This window comes from Podarcis filfolensis, assembly GCF_964270895.1.
Source record: "Podarcis filfolensis genome assembly, chromosome: 1".
Classification (NCBI taxonomy): domain Eukaryota; kingdom Metazoa; phylum Chordata; class Lepidosauria; order Squamata; family Lacertidae; genus Podarcis; species Podarcis filfolensis.
The window spans coordinates 128802825-128830653 of NC_139604.1; the positions used below are offsets into that span (position 1 = coordinate 128802825).

Below are 27829 nucleotides of genomic sequence, written 5' to 3' on the forward strand. Positions count from 1 at the left end.
ATGTTAAGTCTTTATTAGAAGAAACAGGATCTGCTCATGGGAACCTGGTCCAAAGAGCGCAGCAACTCTTCTCAACAGATCATACCTCTATGAGGCAGTTGTGGAGACTGAAGGTCCCCACTTTCCCACAGTTGCCCGAGTCTCCTCTTGTCCTGGGTCCTTCCCAAGCAATCTGAGACTACACTGACATGCATGGCTCTGCTCCTCCCTCTTCATACCTCTTCTGGTCCTGGAAGACCAGGTGGGAGGGGAGCTTGTCACAGCTGGAGGAGGAGACCCCCCTGGCTTCTTTGCCAGCCTGACTCATCTGTCTCCTGACCCCTTTCCTCTCCTGCCTCTGATTCTGGACCGCTCTCTGCCACCGTCTCTTCCTGCTCACTAAACCCTGTTGCCTCTTCAGCTTCCACCACCTCCTCCTCCAGTCTTCTCCCTCTTACCACTCATTGTTGTCCCACACCAGTCCCCAGGCTTTGAACCTCGATCCCTTGGGGGTTCCCTAGCTGGGGCCTCCCATCGATCCTCTGCATCCAACCAGTCCATCTGTCAAGGACAACAGGAGTTTAAGGAGTTGTAGTTCAGCACTTTTTAAAAGTGGAGTTGTAGATCAAAAGCATCACGTGCAACACAGGCTTAAAAGACAACTGTTTATTACAGCATATTGATGCATTATATTAATTTACAAAGCGATATGATTTTTATATAGCTGTAAAACACAGCTGCTTATTGGACAATGACTGAAGTATCAACATGACAGACACTCATGCTCACAACATGCATATTTGTGTGTGTTTTAAGAAAGTGAATATTATACAATATACTATTTTTTTAAAAAAACCCAAACCAAAACCTTTCTTGGTTTCCCCAAGAATACTGAATACTGGGTATAGTTCTGGCTGCCGCATCACAAAAAGGATATTGCGGAACTGGAAGGAGGTTCAGAAATGTTCAAGGAGATGCAGCGAAAAGTTGCACTGTGTATATGTGTGTGTGTGAGAGAGAGAGAGAGAGAGAGAGAAGGGGGTAAGTTTAGGAAAAATAAGGCCAGGAAGGGGGTGGGCACGTTAAGAGGATTATAAAATCATAGATGGCATGAAGTAGAAATAAAGTTTTTCTCCCTTTACCGAACCCAGGGTCATTCAAGAAAGCCAGTTTTTCCCCATCTGCACTATGCATTTAAAGCACTATCATATCACTTTAAACAGTCATGGCTTCCCCCAAAGAATCATAGGAACTGGGGCTTCTTGAGAATTGCTAGGAGGCCCCGTTCCCCTCACAGAGCTACAATTTCTAGAGCAATTCAACATCCAATCCCTCTTCGAAGGGAACTTCCCAGTGCATCTGCAGGATCACATCTGACTGTCCCGACAGCATCATGAGCACAAACCATGATGACCTAAAGCACTATTTAAAAAAAGGGCTGGCTAGTGGGAGCATCTGGGAACTGTAGTTCTTCAAAGAGCACAGGAGCCCTCTAGCAATTCTCGGCCATCCTTAACCAACTACAGTTCCCAAGATGCTTAGGTGACTATCTAAAGAGGTATGAGACTGCTTTATAAGTTGACAGCACCTAACCAGAGTCCAGGATAGAAGACTTCTTCACGCAGCACAGAATAAAAAATGGAATTTGCAACCAAACATGGTGATAGCCAACTTGTGGACGCTTTAAAAGGGGATTAGACAAATTCATGGAGGGTAAGGCTATTGATGGTTAACTAGTCAGGGTGCCAGAATACTACCTCAAGAACCAGAGACACCACATCACTGAATGCCACGTCTCAGGGGAAGAAACACAAGAGCTTTGAGCTCATGTCCTTCTCGTTGGCTTTCCAAAAGAGGCCTCTGGTTCATCACTGTGAGAAACAGGATGCTTGGCTAGAAGATGGTGCGTTGTTCTGAACATGCACACAGCTCTTTACACGTCCTTAAGACATGAAGTAGACAGGGCCTGCGCAGCATAATCTGAGCCGCAAACGTGGCATGGAAAGAAACGGCTAGACCCTAACTGCACCACATTTTATGCTACAGGATAGTCCCATACAAAGCCCAGGAACATATTAACCAGAGAAGCGCAAGGCTGGATGAAGCACCATGCGACAGAACACAAAGCTCATAATCCCTCCTCAAACCGAAGTTCGAACTGGACTGTAAACACCAGGTCTTTTTGTTAGGACACACACTGAACTCGCTCCTCCTCAGCGTCCATTCAGTGTTCCTCAGAGATTGCAAATCTCTGTGTTTCACAGCCGCCTAATGCCCTTATCTGAAGCACCGCCACATAATATTGCCAAGGTTGTTCATTTCCACATGACACAAGAGCAAAGGCTGCTATTTCAACAGCAGGGGATTTTTGTTTATTCCCTAAAGTTAGCCAGACCCGGTGAGCAGAAAGGGTGGAAGGTGTTCAGCCAATGTGGCCCTTCAGGTTTTTCTGTCTGGCCCCTGGAACTCAGCCCCACTCACCTCAGCCCTGCCCACTTCACAGAATCACAGACTTGTTGAGTTGGAAGGGACCCTACTGGTCATCTAGTCCAACCCCCTGCAATGCAGGAATCTCAGCTAAATCATCCACTTCCTCCTCCTTACTCTGCCCTCGCAAAACTCAGCAGGGAGGACAAAGATAGAATTAGCAGTCTCAGCCTATCACACATTATAGATCTGCCGTCTGCTGGGCTCCCCACTTTCTGCCCTACCTGCTGTCCCTGTCCCCCCACAGCACCAAGCTCCCTGCTGCCTCTCCTGGCAAGTGGCAGCAGCCCCACAGGAGGGAAGCCAGGTGGGCACCACAGTGAAAACCAACCTCTTGACTGAATGTCAGCTACCTTACAAAAGGTAAGAACCAACTCTCTGTTGCTCCACCCACTTCCCCTCTGGCTCCACCCACCACTTCCGCAAAGACTTCCACAAGGCTGTCTAGGAGAGCTTACTTCTCATAGCACATCAGGGGTAAAAATAGCCTATGGAAGCGGTCTTTGGGGGCTATCAACTTTCACAGCCTTCCAAGACTTCAGGCCAAGGAGAAGGGACTGTCGCTTGGTGGTACAAGCCCATGCTTTGTGCACAGTAAGATCCCTGCTTCAATCCCTGTCATCTCCAGGTAGGGCTGGGAACATACTTGTGTTCCCCACAGAGCTACTGACAAATCGTTGTAGACCAGAGGAAACCCACATGGTCTCCTCCAACTATGATTCCCAACGTCTCCATGCTAGTTTTGGCTGGCAGTTCAGCAAGACCACTGGCCTTGGCGGAAGAGAGCTTCGCAACTGGGTAAGGGCACAGGAAGCTGCCTTAAAACAAGACACAACACAGGCTCATCTAGCTCTATATTGTCTACTCGGACTGGCAGTGGCTCTCCAGGGTTTCAGAAATGGCTCTCTCCTCACCTTACCTGGCGATGCCAAGGGCTGGACCTGGGACCTTCAGCATGGAAGGCAGATATTCTGCCACTCAGCTACAGTCCCAACTCTCTCTTGAGTTGTTACAACTAGGCAATGCACATGGATCACACTGAACAACTGCATCTAAAAGGCTTCTTCCCAACCTATTGGCTGAAACTACAAACGTTCAGGGGAAGAGGAGACCAGGGTGGTTGTTTTGTGCAAAAAGCCTGCAAGTACATCTTATTTATCTGCATGCCTGTCTCCTGCCACTACTTATCTCTGCTTGGGGTTCTAGTAAAAAACAAGGTAGATGTCAGTAGCCTGATCCCTGCCCACCTGTTCTCTAAAGCATCTCCTCCAATCTGGCAATTCTTATGTCATTTTTTATTTAACCCCCCCCCCAAAAAAAAACCCTACCTATCCTTAACAATTAACAATTAACCCACTTGGAGATTTTGACATTCCAAATTATCTGTTTAGGTGGTTTTGGAATACAAATAAAATCTGCGTGTATTAAAATCTTCCACGTTGATACTGAACATTACAGAATCTAAGTTGCACGTATATTATTTTGTTTTTTAAGTATCCCCATAGTGTTGAAGTTCAAAACATGTGAAAATCGGTTTGCAATTGGAAACACTGGATTTCAGAATCCAGACCCTTTACTGAATTTCAAGATCTGTGCAATATTTTGTTTCAGTGCCTCATTTGGTGTTTGGAACACAACTTCCAGGTCTTGGTTCTCAGCTGCGAACACTAGAGTTTGTTCTTAAAACAAGGCAAATAATAATAAGCATTTAGAGGGCATGCTCTTGAGATTCTAGGTCATCCAGCAGATTCTGCTACACGAAACATTGGGCGCTGTGTCCAACCACAGCCAATGAGGTTTTCTGAACCAGGGATGGAAAACTGGGGTGGACCACCTATTTAATATCTGTGGCTCGCAGGGATTTTAAAACAAAAATACAAGGCTATGTGCCCCTCAGTCTCTGCTACCAAGGAAGAGTGCTTAACATGGGCAGCACTGATGCTGCAACTGGGAAGGGATGGGAAGAGACCAACAGCTCAGAGGTAGAACATGTGCAGAAGGATCTCCGATTCAGCCCCCAGCATCTCAAGGACATCATTTAGCCATGTTCAGAAAGAGGTCCACCTTTGGACTCTGAAGAACTCCTGCTAGCCAGACACTGGGTTAGCTGGACCAGTCCCCCTAAGGCAAATTCATATTTCCACAGCTCAACGGCAGAACACCTGAAGGCCACAGGTTCAGTCCCCGGGATCTCCAGGCAGGTGGATGGCAGGTGGTGGCATGACCGACCTAGACAATGCTGGGCCAGATTGACAAATGATCTGGGATAAGGCAGCCCCCTACGAGATCCTAAAAATGAATTCTAGTTTTATTTTAAAAGATTAAAAACCACATCCAGACAACTCTAGGGATTCTGTTTGGAAAAAAGGAAGGAAAAGGGAGGAAAAGGAAGACCGCAGGAGAGGGAAGACACGTTGCCCCTGCTCAAAAAAAGCCACCAGTCTTTTTTACATTGTGTGTGTTGCATGCATGTCAATGGTGTGTTTCTGTCTCTGTAAGAAGAGGTAGAGGAGCAACTTTTCTGTATGAAACAAGGAAGTTTAGAAGCCAAAGTAAGGTTCAGCATAGGGTCCAGATGTCCTTCGACCCATCCCCGACTAGGAGAGAAATCAACGCTCGCTGCAGACGTTTTTCCCACTCCACTATGCACTTGAAGCCATCACAGCTGAAAAAGTGGTGGTACTGTTCCTTTGTTAAAAACTAGCACAGTGGGTTTTGCCACTTAAAAGGCACTAGTATCCAACAAAAAAGTTGGGAGGTTCAAGTAACATCATTTAAGCAGTCTGTCAAGATTTAAATATGTGCATTTAAGGAACTCAAAACAACAGCATTCTGGGAAAATATTTACAAGAAGCACCTTGTTTCATGTAAGTAGCGAGAGGAGCGCATACATGCTCGGCATGTCTGCATGAGACCGTCGTTTTGGCATATTAGCACACGTACGGGAAGGAGGGAAGCAGCACCAGAAACCAGGGTGGGTAAAGTTTCTGCATAGAGAAAGGCTTTGCTCATTTTTCTGCTATAGCAGGCTTGCAAATAGCCACTTGCCCGGTCGCCTAGGGCGAGTCATCGTCACCATCAGGCGACCAAGCAAGAAAGCTTTTTTGGAAGAGAGCTTGCTCTGTCCACACTACTCCCTCCTGCAAGGCTTGCAACATGCATAAGTGACCGACACAGGCGTGTGTGGTCTGGCGGGAGAGTAAATGTTTTGTGAGCTAGGCACCTGCCCTCTTTGCAAAGCTGTTATTTACTTTATTTGTCTATTATATCTGTTTACTGCCCTTCATCTGAAGGTCTCAGGGCAGTCTGTCTCAGGAAGGGCTTGAGATGTACCGGAAGGGACAGCACTGTAACAAGGCTGATTGCCATAGCCCAAGTTCCATGTTATGTTAAATGCATAATTTGCCATGGCCATTGTTATTACTATTATTTAAATAAACAGCTCCTGCAGGGGAGGTACTAATCAGGATCAGGACCACAATGAAAAGATTAAAAACAAAACAAAAAACCTTTTCCCCCAGCGCCATGATCCCACTCAAATTAACTCTCTGAACCCCCCCTTTTTTCCCCATGCCAAACAATAGCTTCTTAGAGGGAGTGGGAAGGGGAATTTTCAGCAACGCAGAAGAAGAGGGTCAACTGCTCGTCTCCCTGTCCATCACAGACCCAATCCTGATTCTCCCCCGTCCCAATGGCTGGCTATTTAGCGTTAAAAATAATAATAATCACACAGCACCACGCTTTGCATTTCACAGGATATATATTGCTTGCTCCCTCGGTATCTCAATAAAAAGCTACTAACTTCCCTTCAATGTTTTTCAAAGACTGGAGAGGCAGCCTTGGAAGCTTGAAGCATCTACCTGCAAGCGGATTTGGCAAGCAGCATCCTGGTTTGGTGTTCCGGGCAGGCAACAGGCATGCAAGCCCACAAGAACATCTACTGGCCCCAGCTTAGCATTTCAAAAAGAAGCCAAGAGGAGCTGCTCTCGCTTGCAAGTAGTTCTGGGCTGCTCTTAGTGCAAGTGGTCAACCTTTGAGCGTAAGATGACCAAGGAGAGGTCAGCTTGACTGTTGGGCACGTGGTCACAGGGGGGAGAGTCTACTGCAAGCCTCATGGGGCACCAGCTTTCCCACTTGGCTTGCAAAACCCAGAACCCTCGTGAGACAAAGGGGCTGCTCAAGTATTCTTGTAGGGAATACTCTTTGCCTGCCAGAAACACCGATGTGCACAGGTTTTAATACTGCCGAAACATTTTGAATTTGCATCGTTCTCATTTGCTCCATGTTGTGCTTGCGTTATTGTCTTTGTATGCATCTGTTTGTTCTTGGGAACACTTTTGGCTGGCAGGCGGCATGTATACACAAACAATAACGTAACGCAACATGGCTGCCTCTCTGGAGGGTAGCGGGCTGAGCGCTTTGCTGCTCTCAGCAAAGGGTCCTGTGCCTTCCAGCAGTGAAGCCATGAGGTGACCGGATGAATTCTCTGCTGGGGCGCCTCGCCTCTTGCAAGGGAAGCCCTCCCCCCCCCCCCGAAAAGTGCATTTTCTCTTGAAGCTGGCTTGTGTTGCTTCTGTGCCCTGAATAAGTGTGCCCAAGACACATCGAAAACTCCCAAATGCAGACATACCCTTACACCACGCCTCCCCTATCTGGTGACCTCCAAATGTTTTGGACTACAACTCCCATGAGCCTTGACCACTGCAGTCCCTATGCTCCCCGACCTCTGCAATTCCCATGATTCCCAACCACTGTAGTTTCCCCTGAACCCCGACCTCTGCAACTCCCGTGACCTCCAAACTGCAGCAATATAAAACTGCAAGCACATTTGCAAAGCTAAGCAGGGTCCAGTATGGTTTGAAATTGGATGGGGGACCACATGCTGAGATTTCTGCATTGCAGTGGAGTTGGACTTGATGACCCTCAGGGGTCCCTTCCAACTCCACAAATGTCAAAGACATTTGGAGGTCACCAACTTCGGGAAGGCTGCCTTAACACACACACTCTTCCCCAGTAGGCATGTCAGTCACCACTGCCGCCATCTTCAGCTACTAGTTATGCGTTTCAGACAGTAGTCATCAGTTTGAGAGAGCCGGACCGAAAGCGGAGGATCTTCTTCTTGAGGTTGTGTGAGGCTTTAATCTTGACGAAGGCTTTGGCTGCGTTTTCATGGAGCTCGGAAGCGGCGGCGACCGCCTGGATGGGGAGCGTCTGCACAAACTGGGACCAGATGAGCCCCCCGCTCTCATCCGAGTCGCTGGTCGTTGTGCTCTCGCCCACAAACTCCACCTCGCTCAGGCTGGACTCGCTGTCCCCAAAGCAGTTTGTGGTGTAGTTGCTCCTCTCGTCCTCGCTGGTGTCCACCACCGTCGAGTGGAAGAGCGACTCGCACTCCGCCGAATACTCCGAGTCGCTCGCGACGTAGGCGTAGGGGCTGGCGTACGGGTGGGGAGCCTGAAGGTAGGCCCCAAGGCCTTCCCTCCGGTTCCTCCTCGCCCTCCTCAGGGCTTCTTCATAGGAGACCTCGGCCGACAGCTTCCAGCGGCGATAGTCGGCCCTCTTGTGCTTCGGTTTCGCCACCACCGGCTCCCGGCTGTGGGGCCTAACCGCCGACTTGAGGACGCCGGGAGGCCGACTCAGGAGGGCGGCCTCCGGCAGCAAGTGGCCGCTTTTCTTCCCTCTCGCGGCGGCCTTCTTCGGCTTCTTATTTGTATCCAAGTCGTCGGGGAAACGGCACTTCTTGCCGGAGGGTTTGGCCTTCTCCCTGCCGGCCTGCGGCCCGTTTTCCAGCACGGTGACGAGGTGGGATCTGTGCTTCACCAAGGAGCTTTTGAGTATCCTGACGCTCCGGCTGCCCTTGTGAAGCCTGACCGTCTGCGGCTGAGCCGGGATGTATTTGGCGTTCACCAGCAGGCCTTCCTCCAGGCCCTGAGAGGACAACCCATCGCTCTTGAAATCCAGGGGAGGCCTGGTTTCCTGAGGCGGCAAAACACTGTGGACTGCTTGTGCCCCGCTGCTTTTGAACAGGATCTTTCGGGGCAGCTGAAGGGTTTTGCTTTCCTTCGGGGGTGTTGTGTGTTGGGGAGGGCTCTCCGCAAAAATCTGGCCGCTTTCCTTGGGGACGTCGCCCTTGCTTGCGACCGGACACCGTGGCGGCTCTGGCGGTTTGATGTTCCTCGCCGCCTGCTGGCTTTGAAGTTCGTGGTTAGCATTTGGTGGGAAGACCACGGGCGCAGGAACCTTTTTGCTCTCCAGATGCTCCGTTTCTCTCGAATGCTGCTTCAGAGGGGAGAAGGCGCTGCTGTCAAGCGGTGTGCTGGCTCTGCTGGAATGGGGGAAGACCTGGTTTGGGTTCTTGAGAGCAGCGGCCGAACTGCCGTTTGCAACCCCAGGCGCTTGCCGGACACACAGGCTCCCGTGCCTCAAAATCCCTTTGGCGGGGTCTGCATTCAGATTCGTCCTCAGTTTGTTAGTCCGCACCGAAGGGGTCTTTTTTTGCACAAGGCTCAAGATGTAGCCATCTATTTTCTTGCTGGCTGGGGGACAGGACTCGGGAGGAGAGCTATGCGGGAGGCAGGAGGCGCCCGCTTTCGCAGAGTCGTGTTCGGGTCCCACGCAAAGGTCCGCAACGTTGTGCTCTGCCTCTTCCCTCGGGGGGTTGTCTGTCACCGGCAAAAGGAACATGGGGCTCTGCACCGCGACGGCGTGTAAAGGGCTGGGGTAGCGGTAAACGTCGTTCCCGTTTTTCGACACCAGGTCACACTGGTATTTTGGATGCACGTCTGAAACCACCTCAAGGGAATTAGAGTGCGGTGTGGACAGCACTCGGCAGGCCATCCCCACGGACGGGTCTTCATGCTGGTTCCCTTTGTTATATTCCAGCCAGCCGATGAGATCTGAAAGGAAGAAATGAGGAAAAGTGAGGAAATATTCCACCGTCAAAGGAAACAACAATATCCGTGCATGGTAAATAGGCTGAGAAATTTTAACCTTCCAAAAACCAAAGTTCAAAACCCATATCCAGAAATGTTCAAAGTTTCCTGTAGAATTCAGATTTCCCATAATGCTACAGAAACATGGATTTCTCCCGCAAAACAACAACCACCTTAACAAATACTAGATTTTAAATATTGCTCCTCTGATCATGGCACGGCTCCCCTGTCTGCATTTTCTTTAAATGTTTCTGGAGATATGAATGTTCCCACCAAAACTCAAACCTTAAAAGATGGAAACTGAGTCAACTTTCAGCAAGGTTTCGCTACATCCTTTTGCTTTGAGTAACAAGAAATCCTCGGCCTCAGCCCAGGATACCTGAAGGAGCGTCTCCACCCCCATCGTTCTGCCCGGACACTGAGGTCCAGCTCCGAGGGCCTTCTGGCAGTTCCCTCCCTGTGAGAAGCCAAGTTACAGGGAAACAGGCAGAGGGCCTTCTCGGTAGTGGCACCCGCCCTATGGAAGGCCTTCCCATCAGATGTCAAGGAAAATAAACAACTATCTGACTTTTAGAAGACATCTGAAGGCAGTCCTGTTTAGGGAAGTTTTAAATGTTTGATGTTTTATTCATTCCGGAGGTGCGTTCTTAACCTGAAACCGTTCTTAACCCAAGGTACCACTTTGCCTAATGAGGGCCTCCCGCTGCCGCTGCACTATTTCTGTTCTCATCCTGAGGTAAAGTTCTTAACCCGAGGTACTACTTCCAGGTTAGCGGAGTCTAACCTGAAGTGTTTGCAACCCGAGGTGTTTGTAACCTGAGGTACCTCTGTATTCTGTTGGGAGCCGCCCAGAGTGGCTGGGGAGGCCTGGCCAGATGGGCGGGCTATAAATTATTATTATTATTAAGCACACCTGTATGGTTCTTAATTGGAGAAACAAGTCTTCTGTATCAGTAGGCTTGATCCCCAACCAGGTGTGACCCTGGTTGACCCAGCAGCCCCCATGGATGGAACCAAAGGTTGTGTGTCCCACAAGCAACCTCCGGGCCCACGTGGCTCACTTCCTGCATTCACTTAAAGAATGCAGAGATGAATGGGGAAAGGTTAAGATTAAGGGGTGATATGATAGCCATGTTCAAATATATAAAAGGATGTCACATAGAGGAGGGAGAAAGGTTGTTTTCTGCTGCTCCAGAGAAGCGGACACGGAGCAATGGATCCAAACTACAAGAAAGAAGATTCCACCTAAACATTAGGAAGAACTTCCTGACAGTAAGAGCTGTTCGACAGTGGAATTTGCTGCCAAGGAGTGTGGTGGAGTCTCCTTCTTTGGAGGTCTTTAAGCAGAGGCTTGACAACCATATGTCAGGAGTGCTCTGATGGTGTTTCCTGCTTGGCAGGGGGTTGGACTCGATGGCCCTTGTGGTCTCTTCCAACTCTATGATTCTATGATTCTAGGTTCACGGGGCTCAAGCCGTCCCCGAAGCCACTCCAGGGAATCCCGCTCCCCTTTCCCGTACCTGCAGACATGGGCCGTCCATCAGAGCCACTCAGGGATGTGTCCAAAGGGCTGCAGAAGCAGGTGCTGGAGTGGCAGCTGGACAAACACTCGCTGAAAACAGAGTTGGAGGAGTTGGAGAGTGACCCCGAGGCCCCGTCGCTCAGCTCATAGAAGCCTGTTTAAAAAAACACAACACGAAAAACCCCATTAATCACGCGACACCTAGTTGATAGAGAAAGCCAAGGCTGGAAAGTAAACACATAACACACGTTACATAATACACCCTACAGCCATGTCAATGAATGAATGAATGGAACTTTATTTGCGTCAGCCATCGGCCATAGCAATAAAACAACAATACGATATACAAAGAATAGAAATAAAAAGTCAATTATATAAAATACATTTTAAGGTTTTGAATCAATAGTCAAAATGTGGGTCTTATTCTGATTGCCCCAGCTAAAAACCTTGCACCCTTTGCTGTCGCCTGCTCATCTTGATCTGCCAAGAGAAAGGACACTGGGGCAGTGGTTGGGCGACCCGAAATGGACAATAAAAGAGGGGTGATAATCTCATCCCTCAAGTCTTTATAAAGCGTGCAAGCCAGAAGGGTGTGCGCCACCGATTCAGTACTGCCATCTCCACAGATGCGTTTCTCGTGTTCCTGGGAGTGAGAATATACCACTGTACTTCAGCTTGGCAGCTGCAGCTATAGACCGAGGCTGAAATGAACAATACCGTTCTGGCAAATACCGTATTTTTCGCTCTATAGGACGCACCGGACCATAGAACGCACCTTGTTTTAGAGGGGGAGAACAAGAAAAAAAAAATTCTCCCCCTCTCTGCTCAGCGCCCCTTCAGCGAAGCGGCAGGAGAAACGGAGCCCCTTCCATTTCTCCTCCCGCTTGGCTGAAGGGGCGCTGCACAGCTCTCCCTCTCTGCTGAAGCCGGAAGAGTCTTGCTCTCCTGGCTTCAGCGAAAGGAACCCAAAGCCTTCGGAGCGCAGTACGAGTTCCCGCTGTGCTCCAAAGGCTTCAGGCGGCTATCCCTGAAGCCTGGAGAGCGAGAGGGGTCGGTGCGCACCGACCCTCTCGCTCTCCAGGCTTCAGCGAAAGCAACACATAGCCTCTGGAGAGTGGAGGGAGCGCTCCCTCTGCGCTTCGGAGGCTTTGCGTTGCTATTGCTGAAGCCAAGGAGACTGCATTCGCTCCATAGGATGCACACACATTTCCCCTTAATTTTTGGAGGGGGAAATGTGCGTCCTATAGAGCGAAAAATACAGTATTTGAAACGGGCCAAAAAATTGCCGCATTTCCCCACAATGCAACATTGTGAGAAGCCGAGTCCACTTTATGTCTCCTTCACAATGTTGCTATCAGTGGCCTTCTCTGCACAAAGCCCTCGGCATGCACAGGTGGAAAAGGAATCAACGTTTAATGTATACCACGATTCAACTTTGGAACTCCCTGCCTATTGAAATCAGACAGCCGCCTTCACCGTTCTCTTTTTGGTGCCTGCTGAAAACATTTTTTGCTGGAACTAGTCTATCGAGACTTGCAGATGCTGACGTGTTTGCATCTTTTTGGCTGCTGATGTCAATCATGTGTAAATGTTTTCACTCATCTAGTTTTATTGATAATCTTGATATTTCTCGCAAACTGCTTAGATGCTTCCCTACAATCAAGTAGAATATGAAAAAACAATCATAATCATGACTACTAATAATAACATTCGAGAGCTGCAAAATCTACTGTTGGTATTTAACTCCCAGTAAATTAGCAAAAATGCATACAATGGGGTCAAGTGTATGTAGGAACTGTAAGGAAAAAGAAGGCACCTTTTATCATATGTGGTGGACATGTAAGATAGTAAAAGAATTTTGGGAAATGATTTATAATGAGTTGGAAAAAAAAAAATTTAAATAACTTTTTCTTAAAAAACCCCCGAAGCTTTTCTTTTAGGAATCCTAGCTGCCGAAATCCCAAGGGAGCAGAAAAAATATTATTTATATTTGTGACCACGGCTGCACAGATGTTATTGGCCCAAAGATGGAAAGAAGATAAAGTCTCTACCAGAGGAGAATGGCAGATTAATTCGATGGATTATGCCGAATTGGCAAAAATGACCAGAAGAATCAGAACAGTGAGCTTGGATAGCTCAGTTGGTTAAAGAGCAGTGCTATTAACACCAAGGTTGCAGGTTCGATTCCCCGTATGGGACAGCTGCATATTCCTGCATTGCAGGGGGTTGGACTAGATGATACTCAGGGTCCCATCCAACTCTGCAATTCTATGATTCCCATAAGAAGAACTTTGCTGGGTCAGGCCAATGGCCCATCTCATCCAGCTTCCCATTCTCACAGTGGCCAACCAGTTGCCCCAATGGGAAACACGCAAGCAAGACCTGACCACAAGAACATGTGGTTCCAGAAACAATTCTTTCAATAACAGCCCTGGTTCATTCCTACCTGAGCTGGGGCGGCTGTCCGTCTCAAGCTGCTCGTCGGCCGTTTTCTCAACATCCAACCTCAGGTCGCTGATCTGCTTGTCCAGTTCTTGCAACTGGTTTAACAAACCCGCGTCCCTCCGTCGCAGGCAATTCTAAAAAGCAACGAAAAGAAAAAAAAAGACTCCTAAGCGATGATGGGACAGGAAGAGAAAAATGCGCAGCAATAGCAGAGATCCGCAAACTTAGAACTGGGCTTGATACTTTGTTTCACAGACTCAAGCGCCAGGCTTCAGGGAATCAGCTTCCTCCCCCGTGGCAGTAAACAAAAGATCAAACGAAAGGAACTTCTTACCAGTTAGAATCTTTAATAATCACAGTGTGAGAACAAAGAACACGTCTCCTAGAAATGGCGGTGCTTACACCCCCTCCGTCCCTATTAATCTACGTCACTCCTACGCCTTGTAATCTGAGCTTGTACCCTCTGCGCTTTCTGTTCTTACACTTTCTGAGCTCTCCGTGTCCTTGGAGAAGGGGGTTGGATGCTATCCAGAGATTGTGATTTTAACTCTCTCTCTTCCAGTATTTCTTCTGTTAGCTGTTCCCCATGCAGTATTTCCCAGCTTCTGCCTTCTGAACTATGCCCCTCTGCAAACCACTGTTCCAAATCTATGCTGTCCTCCTGCTCCTGGGAAGATTCAGGAGCAGGAGCAGGGCAGGGTGGCTCCCACCATTCCTCCTCACGGTCCCTGACACCAAGCCAGGCCTGGTCTCCTCAAACCTTCCCTTCTGCACTCATTACACACCTGGGATTTATTTGTTTACAGGTGCAGTGTGGCCATTGTTTGAGGCCTGTGGTACAGTCCTACCCATGATGTTGCCCTCTAAAATCCTGCACGCCTTACTGACCAGGAAGGGGAGTGTTTTCTCTTCCTCCCACCCATGTCGTCATATCCCATCCAATGCCATTTTTAAAAGAAACACCTTCTTTGCCCCTAATCCAGGAAGCTTTATTATAATTATTATTATGTTAAAGAATGTTATAACCCCACCTGTCAAAAGTGGCCCCCTGGAGGATGCGCCAGTTTTGGACCCAGTCAAACCCAGTTTGCTAACTGGATTCTCGCTGTACTCCCCCCACCCTGGGGCACGTCAACAGAATCGGAGCCCTGTGTGTTTGATCCAATACAGTCTTCAGCAAAGTAAAGGACCCAGGGTTTGAACATGTCAGGCTATGAATGTGTTTTATAATGCAGGCATTGAGATATAACCTCTGTTGCAATCTATATATGCTTATAAGCATGCAAGCTAAAGAGCTGGATCGATGTTAAAAAGGGGATAAAGGCACACAGTAACTCCCTTCTCTATCCTCAGTTACACAAATGCATTACTTTCTCAAAATAACAAGAGAGCTTAAGCAAATTTGCAAAGCTGTTCTTGATGCAAACTGCTATAAAGAATGTATTTAGAATACGATCATCAACCTCCGGGTCAGAGCAATCAGTTTTCCTGCTGAATCTCATAATTATATCTCTCCATCATCTTGCCTGTCTACATTGCTTTGCACGCATCATTGTTTCGCTGCATTTCCTCTGAAGAAAAAAAAATGTTACAGGGAACGGTGGAAAATTCATTAACTTATCAGGTCTGATCTGATGACAAAAAAAAATGACAACGCCTTTGCTTGCGGGATGTTGTCATTCAGGTTCCACACAACAAAAATCAGCTAGCAGTCTCAGGCCAATTCTATGACACTGTGAATATATCCAGCATGTGGCTTAGTGGTTAGAGTGTTGAACTAAGACCTAGGAGGCCGCGGGTTCGAATCCCCACTCAGTCAAATGAAGCTCACTGGACAACACTGGGCCAGTTACTATCTCTCAGCCTAACCTAATAATTTAATAATAATAAGTTTATTATTTATATCCCACCCATCTGGCTGGGTTGCCCCAGCCACTCCAGGCAGCTTCCAACACATATAAAAACACAACTAAACATCAAACATTAAAAGCTTTCTGATACAGGGTTGCTTTCAGATGTCTTCTAAAAGGTGTGTAGCTCTTTATTTCCTTGACATCTGATGGGAGGGCATTCCACAGGGCAGGTGCCACTACCGAGAAGGCCCTCTGCCTGGTTCCCTGTAACCTCACTTCTTACAGGGAGGGAACCACCAGAAGGCCCTTGGCGCTGGATCTCAGTGTCCGGGCTGAACGATGGGGGTGGAGATGCTCCTTCAGGTATACTGGGCCGAGGCCGTTTAGGGCTTTAAAGGTCAGCACCAACACTTTGAATTGTGCTCGGAAACGTACTGGGAGCCAGTGAAGATCCCTTAGCACTGGTGTTATATGGTCGCAGCGGCTGTTCCCAGTCACCAGCCTAGCTGCTGCATTCTGAATTACGACTTTTTGATTCCTGAAATTCATTCTGATTGTACAAATAAAATATCAGACAGAATTCTGAAGGCTATGTTGTTACGTGTGTGAAAACAGCTAAGATCAAAGGATCCCCAGGTATGCGCCTCCAGATGCTGCAGAAACATAGCTGTCTACTTTTCCCTTTTTTTAAGGGAAAGTCCCTTATTCCGAATAGGATTCCTCGCAAGAAATGGGAAAAGTTGACAGCTATGTAGAAATCAGGTGTCATCATGGCGTCTTCACTTGGTAGCAAGTGGCCGATAGCCAAGTGCAAAATGCACCCAGCAGCTGGTGAATTTCAAACAATGATGTACGACACAAGATTATTATCCCTCCCTCTGTTTCTGATCTTCAGGCTGTGTATGCTGTTGCATTTGTGTCCAAAACGCACACCCCATGCTCAAGAAGGGGGCATCCGCATGCTTGGAAGAACCCCAAAGGTTTCTAGAAGATAGAAAATCATCTTAAGAAAATTATTGCTGGCTGGCTGTTTGGGGACAGAGATGGAACAAGTGTGGGAGGAGGGAAAATGCAACGAGTGGAATCCTGAACAGCAGCATTCCATGCTGCAATATTTGGTTGCAGCTGCTATTTATATTATGCCAAATGACGCTTTCCAGCGTCAAATGCACAAAAGAGCTAAATTAAGACTGAAAGGGAACTTCGCGATACAAAGCATCTTGCAAAACGAAGACCTGAATATATTAGATTTCCCAGACTTGAGTTTCTTTTGTAGGCTATTGGCAAGGCAGGTCTATCGCCTCTCTAATGATGCCAGAATTTCCTTTCTAGTAGTGCCAGTGTCCACTCCAGCAGGCACAAGACCAGGATTACGTGACGGGCAGAGAACTTTGGCAAATCCCACACAGCATCGCTGACGCTTCGTCTAACTGGACTAGGAAGGCGACCAAACTCTTGCTTACTCAAGTAGTGCAAGTCCCAAAATTTGGTGCTTTCTCCGGGACTCCCCAGCTAATAGGATTATATGGTCATGTTCTCAAATCCGATCATGGTGGCCCTTTCTAAGTAAACAGACAACTGTGTGGGAATCTGAGGAACTGAGGCAGACAGCGGTGACTAGAGATGAAGTCCTAGGCTGAACAGACCAAATAAAAGCTAACAAAACGCTGGGTCCAGATAGCCTCTACTCAAAGTGTCCTCAAAGAACTCAAATGTGAAATTGTTGTTGTTTAGTCGTTTCTGACTCTTCGTGACCCCATGGACCAGAGCACGCCAGGCACTCCTGTCCTCCACCGCCTCCCGCAGTTTGGTCAAATTCATGCTGGTAGCTTCGAGAACAGTGTCCAACCATCTCGTCCTCTGTCGTCCCCTTCTCCTTGTGCCCTCCATCTTTCCCAATATCAGGGTCTTTTCCAGGGAGTCTTCTCTTCTCATGAGGTGGCCAAAGTATTGGAGCCTCAGCTTCAGGATCTGTCCTTCCAGTGAGCACTCAGGGCTGATTTCCTTCAGAATGGATCGGTTTGATCTTCCTGCAGTCCATGGGACTCTCCAGAGTCTCCTCCAGCACCATAATTCAAAAGCATCAATTCTTCGGCGATCAGCCTTCTTTATGGTCCAGCTCTCACTTCCATACATCACTACTGGAATGTGAAATTACAAATTACTGCTTTTCTAACAAAATATTCAACTTGTCCCTCAGATCAGCCTCCACACCTGAGGACTGGAAAGTAGCCAATGTAAAAAAATTTTAAAAAGGGATCCAGAGGGAAATGGCACGCTTGCTAGCTTAGTGTCCATCCTAGGAAAACTGATGAGATGGGGGGTATTGGCAAAGATAAAAAAGCCAAGCGTATGGAAGAACAAGCCTTGCTGAAGCAGAGCCAGCATGGCTTCTGCAAGGAGAGGTCCTCTCACACAAACTTATTAAGAGTTCATTGAAAGTGTCAACAACCAAGTGAAGATGCCTTAATGGTGCTTGATGTCTCCACCATCTGGAGGTGCATGCCTGGGGATGACTGGGTCTTGACTGTTTTCACACACTAATACCCTATCCTGTAGAATTCTATCAGTTATATTTTATCTGCACAATCAGAATGAATCTGAGGAACCAAAATTGTCGTGTTGTTTTTTTGGTGCAGCCTGAGCAAAAGCAGTGAACAATGTCAGAGTTATTTTCTGTAGCTTGTCTTCACTTACCCCACCCCGCTGCCCTGCTCACAGTCGTGAAGAATATTCTTATGTTACGAATGCTTTAAGTTATCATCAAAGCTCTTAACCTAGCTCAGGGATGCCATCTGAACTAGCCAGACGTTTAACTGATAATCAATCACAGCCAGTCCAACATTTCAAAAATAAGACTTTAGAGCCGTCTTGTCCAAAATTGGGAACTAGACACCCCATTTTGGTGACTGTAACCTTGGTTTAACGAGCCATTTGGCGCCTAGCTTGTATACCTGAGTTTCTAACACTGGCTCATCATGTGCTAGTCCTGGCCTACTGGAGAGAAAAAGGTTGAGGCTGTCAAGTACAGTGTGGTTCAAAGTGTCAGACAACTATCTGACTTTTAGAAGACATCTGAAGGCAACACTGTTTAGGGAAGTTTTTAATGTTTGATGTTTTATCGTGTTTTCAATACTCTGTTGGGAGCCGCCCAGAGTAGCTGGGGGTACCCAGCCAGATGCACGGGGTATTATTATTATTATTATTATTAATATTAATATTATTATTATTATTAGACTAAGGCCTGGGTGACCCTGAGCCTGCCACACCCTCTCAGTCTAAAGCACCTCACAGGGTTGTTGTGAGAATAAAATAGAAAGTATGGAGAATTGAACACACCACCCTTAAGCGCCTTGGATATAAAGGCAAATAATAAATAAATAAAGGCTCACTGGTCGTGCCAGCTGGAGCTTGTAAGAGTCCAACAACATCTTGAGACCCAGGAGTTCCCCATCCGAGATAATCCACCTTGAATCACTACATGACAGAGGGTTGCACTAGATTATCCTTTGGGTCCCTTCAAACTCTACGATTCTGTGATGTGGATTAGCACAAAGCACACCCAGCGTTATTCCCCCCTCCCCCCATATGCACACACCACGATGGGCTGCTGCTCACGAGATTCATTTCCCGTGACTTCCAGATGGCTGGTCTGACTGTGAGCCATCCATCAGGCTCCTATCGATGTGACAAGGCTCTTCAAGAGTCCTCTGGCATCTATCTGCCTGCTGTCATTTATGCAGCACAGTCAACATATGAAGAGCTTTGCAGGATTCCTTAAGCAAAAGACACAGGTCTCTGCCTGCAAAGAGCTTACAATGCAACGTTTGTCTGAGAAGCCTACCGAAGGGGAGAGAATGCCAAGGATTGACGTCCTCTTTGTACAGTTTTCACCGCACGCTGAAGACACGACTCTTTACTCTGGCCTTTTGACAGTTGTTTTGCAGAACCCACCTCTTTTGTTCGAAATTTGCCTGGGGCATTTTGCTCCTGGCTAGTGGCCACTTGCGACCAAGTGAAGATTTCTGGGTGCCAGGATGGTGCCTGATATCTCCACCATCTGGGGATCATTGGATCTGGACTGTTTTCACACACTAATAGCCCATCCTGTAGAACTGTATCTATTATCTTTTATCTGCACAATCGGAATGAATTTCAGGAAGCAAAAGGCCTTTTTTTCTGTGCAGCCTGAGCAGGAACAGTGAACAATGTTCTAGTTAATTGCTGTTGCTTGTCTTCACTTCCCCCCACCCCACTGCCCTGCTCCCAGTTGTGAAGAATATTCTTACGCTATGAATGGTCCGTGTCAACATTAAGAAAAAGAGGCAGGAATTGGCCAAATATATTTGTGGACTGTCCCTGGGTCAAGTGACTTTCCTTCTTAAAGTTCTCAAAGTTCTCAGCCTAGAGCTCAAGGTTGTTGTCTGAACTAGCCAGATGTCTAACCGAGAATCAAACACAGCCATTCCATCATTTGAAAAATAAGACTTTAGAGGTGTCTTGCCCCCAAATGGCAAGTAGAAATTCCGTTTTGGCGACTGTAACCTTGGTTTAAGCACCCATTTGGCACCTAGCATATATACAGTGGTACCTCGGGTTAAGTACTTAATTCGTTCCAGTGGTTCTTAACCTGAAACTGTTCTTAACCTGAAGCACCACTTTAGCTAATGGGGCCTCCCACTGCTGCCGTGCTGCCTGAGTCCGATTTCTGTACTTATCCTGAAGCAAAGTTCTTAACCTGAAGCACTATTTCTGGGTTAGCAGAGTGTGTAAGCTGAAGCGTATGTAACCCGAGGTACCACTGTATCTGAGTTTCTAACACTGGTTCTGTTCCATTTGTTTGTAAACAGTCAAACCTTGGTTCCCGAACACCTCCGTTATTGTACGTTTCGGCTCCTGAATGCCGAAAACCCAGAAGTAAATGCTCCGATTTTCAAACGTTTTTCGGAACCCGAATGTCCGATGCAGCTTCCGATTTATGGCACCCATGAGAGCATCATATTTTTTGCCACTTCTGGGCAGGCAAAAGGGCAGCCCCTTTCTGAGCAAAAAGCAGCTGATTGGAGCAGCCTGGCAGGTAGGGCAAGGAGAAAAAGTAGGGGTGAATCACAGAATCAAAAGACGAAGCTAAACGCCATCAGTTGAAGCGGTTATGCTGGCTGTCTATCTGCTGCTAGGCCAGATTCAAGGTGGGCAAGGCTCAAAGGGGTGTTTCTTATTTTAGAAGTCCAAGGAGATTCCGACTAAACATCAGGAAAAACTTTGGGACAGTAAGAGCTGTTTGACAGCGGAACAGTCTCCCTCAGGAGGTTGTGGACTCTCCTTCTTTGGAGGTTTTTAAGCAGAGGCTGGATGGCCATCTGTCACGGATGCTTAACTGAACTTTCTGCATTGCAGGGGGTTGGACTAGATGACCCTTGGAGGCCCTTCCAACTGTACAATTCTACGATTTTATTAAACAACTTGGGAATGGGCTACTGGAGAGACTGACCTCCTGGTGGCATCAACAGTTTCCACTGTTCACTTTGTGTCCACCAGGGGCCTTCTGTGTGGTGGCCCCTTTCATTCATTCATTAACATTAGTAATGAATCAACAATCACTCATTTAGATGCACACTGAAGACAGCTATATCTGTCTATCATCTATCTATCTATATCTATCTATCTATCTATCTATCTATCTATCTATCTATCTATCATCTATCTATCTATCATCTATCTATCTATCATCTATCTATCTATCATCTATCTATCTATCAATCATCTATCTATCATCTATCTATCATCATCTATCTAACCATCCATCCAAGCCTTTTCAGAATGAATTGATCCTGTAGTATCAAATGGAATATTTTCAAGCATGCGCCTTCACTGTCCTCTTTTTGGCACCTCCTAAAAATATTCCTGTTCAGACAAGCATACCCAGATGCTCGGAAAGTTGAGGCAACTTTATTCTGTTTCAGTATTCTATATCTTGTATGTTTTAAAGTATGGTTGTGAGTCCACACCCCCCTCGATTTTATTATTTTACCTTTAATATATATATTAAAATAAATGGAAAGAGGCTGAGTGAGGCTAGGCCCTCATTTCTCAACCTCCCTCCATCCAAAGTCTATGCAGTGGTACCTCGGGTTACATACGCTTCAGGTTACATACGCTTCAGGTTACAGACTCTGCTAACCCAGAAATACTGCTTCAGGTTAAGAACTTTGCTTCAGGATGAGAACAGAAATCGGGCTCCGGCGGCACGGCGGCAGCAGGAGGCCCCATTAGCTAAAGTGGTGCTTCAGGTTAAGAACAGTTTCAGGTTAAGTACGGACCTCCGGAACGAATTAAGTACTTAACCCGAGGTACCACTGTACTGACTGGGGCTCCAACAATGTAAGGTTCTGCACTTGGGCAAAAAGAACTAGATTCAAAAATAGAACATTAGCCTTTTTTGCTGCTGCATCAAACTGTTGGCTCACGTTCAGCTTGTGGTCCACCAAGACCCCCAGATCCTTTTCACACGCACTGTTGTAAGCCGGCAGCTTCCAAAGAGGATCAGAGCAACTGATGCAGGATACGGCTGTCAATTGCTACCAGTTACAAGGGTGATGTTGTGCCAACACTGGAGGAAGTATTCCTTTGAATGTCAGCTGCTTAAATGCGCAGTTGGGCCGAAGGGCAGTTGTGCTCAGGTACTGCTTTTGGGCTTCCCATAAGCATCAGGTTTACCATCGTGAAAATCAGGTTCTTCTGATGTCCTCCTCCAGTTCCATCCGCCTTTGAAGGACAGGAGACAGGACCCGTATTCTATTGCTTGCCCACAGCTCTGATTCCTTCCGGTTCCTTTGAGGAATAAAGGTAAAGGGACCCCTGACCGTTAGGTCCAGTCGCAGCCGACTCTGTGGTTGTGGTGCTCATCTCTCTTTATTGGCCGAGGGAGCCAGTGTACAGCTTCCGGGTCATGTGGCCAGCATGACTAAGCCGCTTCTGGCGAACCAGAGCAGCGCACGGAAACACCGTTTACCTTCCCGCCGGAGCGGTACCTATTTATCTACTTGCGCTTTGGCGTGTTTTCGAACTGCTAGGTTGGCAGGAGCAGGGACCGAGCAAGGGGAGCTCACCCCATTGCGGGGATTCGAACCGCTGACCTTCTGATCGGCAAGTCCTAGGCTCTGTGGTTTAGACCACAGTGCCACCCGCGTCCTTCGAGGAATAGCAGGCGTCAAAGATGGCATTACAACAAAGAGGAAGCTGGCTTGGGATTCTGGAGGGACAGAAGCATGGTTGCTTTCAGCCTGGCATCTACCAAGGAGATCAATGGCAACCGCAGAGATCTCCTAGGATGGTCTTCAAAAATACGCCCCCTGGGACAGCGAGGCCCTGACCCGCACCATGCAGGCTGGAGGAGATGCTGGTGTGGATGTGCCCACGCAGAACATCTGGACACATGGAGCAAGATTATTGCTAGTGCAAAACCTGCCTGCCTTCATAAGAGGCTGGCTAAATGATCCAGCATTCTGTTCTTACAGCGGTCAATCGGATGCTTGAGTTAGAAGCCTGGACGTTGGATCTGAGCACAGCAGCCCTCTCCCGTCCTGTGGTTTCCATAACACTATCTGCAACATACCGTCAACAAACACTTCTTTCCCTGGTTACTTGGTTGAAACTATGGGCAAGTCTGTGGTCCGAATTACTGCCCCCCCCCCTTGGTTCTCTTTCCTGGCTGAACTATCCAACAGCAGTGGTTGCAATAACAGCTGCTAAAAATGCCCATGAGTTTTCTGCATTCCTTCATTGCCCAATTCCCAGCTCACACCTGTAAAACAGGTGTTCTACACACACCTGTACCTTGTTGCGCTTATGGTAATAAAGCCCTGGGCACAATGTTTGAAACTAGCAGGGCGCCAGGCGCATTTGGCACCTAAAAATTCTCCACTTGCGAGCACCTCCAAAAGTCTGGGCGCCATTTTTTGCACTTGGCTGACACTCAAGGATTACTGAAATGTATGTGCTTTGAAGCCTCAAAATACAGTGGTACCTCGGGTTACGAACTTAATTCGTTCCGGAGGCCCGTTCTTAACCTGAAACTGTTCTTAAACTGACGTACCACTTTAGCTAAAGGGGGACCCCCCGCTGCCACAGCGCCGCCACCGCACAATTTCTGTTCTCATCCTGAAGCAAAGTTCTTAACCCGAGGTACTATTTCTGGGTTAGCGGAGTCTGTAACCTGAAGCGTACGTAACCCGAGGTACCACTATATACATTAACGATACAGTGGAACCTCAGGTTACATACGCTTCAGGTTACAGACTCCGCTAACCCAGAAATAGTGCTTCAGGTTAAGAACTTTGCTTCAGGATGAGAACAGAAATCGTGTAGCGGCGTCGCAGCGGCAGCGGGAGGCCCCATTAGCTAAAGTGATGCTTCAGGTTAAGAACAGTTTCAGGTTAAGTACGGACCTCCAGAACGAATTAAGTACTTAACCTGAGGTACCACTGTAGACAATACGCAAGGAATTTAACAATAAAGAGTAGAATGTTTTGAAAACTGAAGTATGGTACCAACATTTTTATTGTAAACACCGAATTAAACATGTATTAACCATTTCTACTAAAAATGTGATATTAACAATGTGTCACTTATGTGAATTGCATATTAGTCCATGCTTATCAGAATAATAAATAAAAAGTGTTGCCAACCGCCCCCCCCCCCACCTTTAGTAGTGACTAGACATTATGTTTTGGCACCCACAACCCAGGTCCCAGAAGCCATTTGGCTCCTAGCTTTTCTATCCCAGTTTCTAACGCTGCCTGGACACCGGCTGTGTGGCAGCACAGAATGTCCACAAACTTTCCAACTGCTCCGGGAACAGAGCTGCTGGAACATGCGCAGTCCAACTCCTGTGAGGGAAGCGAAAGCTGTCTCTTTGGCTGGGGCTGAAAACCTCGCACAGGCCTTGTGGAACGGAATGAGCATTGCGGCATTCAGGTTCTAGATCCTGAAAGAGCTGTTGTATATTCTTTAAGAGTTTGAAGGATGGGGAATCTTGCATACTACTTCTACTGTCGGTGCAACAGTGACCTGGCAAGCAGGGGAAGGGGGACACCAGGGCTGATAAAATGAGGAGTAGAAGCTATTTGAACTGACCATTCTGCTTCCTGGCTGCAGGCTTCTTGTTTGTTCTAGCTACTTGTGGGTCCTTCACCGTCCTTCACCGTCACCCATCACCCAGCCCCTTTTCGGTCCAGTATACCTGAAGGAGAATCTCCACCCCCATCATTCTGCCCAGACATTGAGGTCCAACGTTGAGGGCCTTCTGGCGGTTCCCTCACTGCAAGAAGCCAAGTTACAGGGAACCAGGCAGAGGGTCTTCTTGGTAGTGGCGCCCGCCCTGTGGAACGCCCTCCCAACAGATGTCAAAGAGAAGAACAACTACCAGACTTTTAGAAGACATCTGAAGGCAGCCCTCTTTAGGGAAGCTTTTAATGTTTAACAGACTACTGTATTTTAATACTTTGTTGGAAGCTGCCCAGAGTGGCTGGGGAAATAATAATAATTTTATTATTATTATTATTATTATTATTATTATTATTATTATTATTTCATGACCCCCTGTAATGTTCCACTCCAGTGCTCCTTGCCCACCCTTGCATGCGCAACACACTGCCTTTTAATATCATGTTCAAAATCAAACATACCAATCGAGCACATTGTTTCGCCATAAGCAACATTTCCATCTATTTTTACTGAGGTGGGGTGATTCTTGGCTTCACTGCCTTTGACTGCAGAAGCTGAGCTGCTTTCGTCCCCCACCCCCAGCGCACAGACCTCGCCTTCCTTGGCAGAGAAAGTCGTGGCACAGAAGACATGAACAGCCTCGCTTAACAAGCTGCCAAGGGCAAGAGACTCGAGTCTGACAATCCTTTCTTTTTTTCATTGTGGCAAAAGTAACAGCTCCCCTGAAACTTCCCTTGCACAAACCTCCGCTGGAACTGAGCACACAGAAAGGCCTTGGGTGCCAGCAGTCGCAAGCCAGCTGGAACCTTTTGCCTTGCAAGCTGCGCACGGGAAAGGAAGGAAAACCCTCCTTCGCTGCAGTGGGCAAAGATCCCTTTGCTCCTGCACCATCCCCACTGGAATGCAGCAGGATCCAGTCTAGGGGAGCACCAGCCAATTCCCATGCCTTTGCTGCCAGTGTATTTCTTAGCGGTGCTGCAGAAGGTGTTCCCGCTGGCTTTACAGAGTGGAAAGCATGCAAGAGCAGCGCCATTCCCACTCATTTCTGTGAGGCTTGTGCAGGAGAATTTCCCTGGCACCCATTGTTCTCTGCAGGCTCTTCTCCTCCCAGGACAGGCAGGGCTGTAAGCTCAGAGGCAGAGTGCCCGCCTTGCACGCAGAAAAGTCCCAGGTTCAATCCCCGGCCTCTCCACGAACACCCTTCATCTGAAACCCTGGAGAGCTGCTGCCAGCCAGTGCAAGCTGTACTGAGCTACATGGGCCAATGGTCTGCCTCAATTTAAGGCAAGCTTCCTTTGAGCCAAGCTTAATCCAGGTACCCCGAACTGCATTCTTGGGCGCCTAAGAGTTGACTACAGAAATAGACTACAGTGATCAGGTGATGCTCTAATCATTTCGCCCAGTTCTTCCTAATTCCCCTTTTACGATTCAACAAAAGCAATCTCCGAAAGGCCCCAGCGAGGACAGAAACTCAATAAGATAAATGCTTCCTTCCTGGCCCTCATGTCCGCTCTTGCCAACACGGACACACCGTCCCTTAACAGCATCTGCAGGAGGCAAATTAATTCCATGCAGCAGGCAATCTAATACTGGAGTCCGTGCCCAAGGAATACAGCGAGCTAGCGATACACTCCTTCGCCAAGTGCCCTCCCCAAATCTCCCACGAAAAGACGAAAGGAAAAAAACCACTGAATTTAGGAAGGGAAAAAAGGAAAAGCCATTCCCTAAGGTCACTTTCAGTGCAGTGCAATGGCAAACACACCCATCCACAGCCCCCTCCCCAGCTCATTTGGAAGCTGCAGTAATTAATCACTACATACTAGCAGCTATGGCTGCTATTGTTAGACCCCAAAGAGGATGAGCAAAGGGGAGGCCAGAGAACAGGAGCAGGAGGCTGGTTTTCCTGCCTAAGATAGAGCAGATTTTTAAAATAATTACTATTCTGATTTCTGCACTAGGATACTACCCGGAGATTGTCTCAGAAAGAACCATTCGATTCTTTGAGACACACTGGTGTCTATTCTGCATCCTGCAGCTCTGATGTTTCGGAGCACTGGGAGACGCCAAATCACACAGTGCCCCTGCGTCTCCCACAAACTCATACTAGAAAGGGGGTGTCCCCACATTTTGTATGGCCACGGGTGAGTGCCCAGATCCACTCTCTGCTCCCTCATTTGGAGCGGAGCCTCAAATCCCCTGCAATGGGGTTGCCCGCCACTGACTTCTAACCGACTGAGACAGACAGCTCGGTTTTATTCTGCATGCACACTCGATCTCACACACACCCTCACCAATGAGTTGGCGCTTGCCCTTTCTTTCCTTCTTCCCCCCACCCATCTAGAGTCACCCCATAAGCTTTTGGGGTTGCTAAGAAAGCAAAGGGGTGCCCCTACCCCCGGAAGCGACCGGTCATTCCGCTCCCAATGGAGCAGCTCTATAAAAAAATCTCCAAGTCTATTTCCAGCAGGGAAGCTTTCTCAGGCGCCCAAGACAAACCTCTTTTTATCCCCTGCAAACCGCCTCTCTCTGAGGCGCTCCTGATCTGCAACTCAGGACTCTTAATAAAGAGCAGCCGTTACCCGAGGGAAGGCTCAGACAAGGGGGGTCTCCGAAAGGAGACGAAAAAAGACACCCGATTGCCAACTCCCACGTGCGCCCGGATGGAGACGAGGCGCTTTCTGCACGCGCTCAGAAGTCCCCTCGCCGCGCGCCCCCTGCGCTGCAAAGAGGTGCGGGGGCTGGAGGACGGCTGTGCCCGCACCTACTCCTTCCGCCGCAAGGGGGGGTCTCCGCGACCCTCCGCCCCACCCGCCAGGCTGCGCTGCGCCCCTGGGCTCACCAGCTGCCTCCGCAGGAGCAGGATGTTCTCCTCCAGGAACTTCTCCTCCAGGCTGCGCGGGGCGGCGGCGGCGACCCCCGGCGCGGCTGCCTCTCCCGCCGCCGTCTCTCCGGAGCCGCTCCCCCCCGGCCGGGCATCGGCGGGCGCGGCGGCCAGCAGCCGCTTGACGCGCAGTTCGTGGCGCTGGCGCAGCAACTCCAGCTCGGCCAGCCCGGCCAGGGTGGCCTCCAGGCGCTCGCGGGTGCGCAGCCGCTCCGCCTCGCTCGCCTCGCTCTTGGCGCCGTCGCGCGGCCACCGGGCCTCGGGCTCCTGCCCGGGCTCCGCGATCGCCTGCTTCATCCCCGAGCCGGCACTCCCCTCGATCAGAGCATGGAGATCCGGGCGCGAGGGCGAGCGCGAAAGATGCGCTCCGCAGATCCCCGAGGCGCTCAGCGCGCGGAGCCCCGCGGCACCGGGATCTGGCAGCCCCCCGGCAAGCGCATCCCGGCCCCACTGCCGCCTCTCCCCGCAGCGCCCGGGCTGCCTCCTTCCTCTGCGGCGTCTCGGC

At 48.5% G+C, this 27829-nt stretch overlaps 1 protein-coding gene across 1 annotated transcript; it reads right to left on the minus strand.

Moving 5' to 3' along the window:
- Positions 1-630: 630 nt before the first annotated feature.
- On the minus strand, positions 631-27829 carry DACT1 (dishevelled binding antagonist of beta catenin 1). Its single transcript, XM_083612720.1, has 4 exons — positions 27283-27829; positions 13367-13499; positions 10919-11074; positions 631-9362 (listed from the first exon to the last, which is right to left on the minus strand). Exons 1-4 carry the CDS (start codon positions 27619-27621, stop codon positions 7531-7533), a joined length of 2460 nt encoding a protein of 819 aa, XP_083468846.1. The 5' UTR covers positions 27622-27829; the 3' UTR covers positions 631-7530.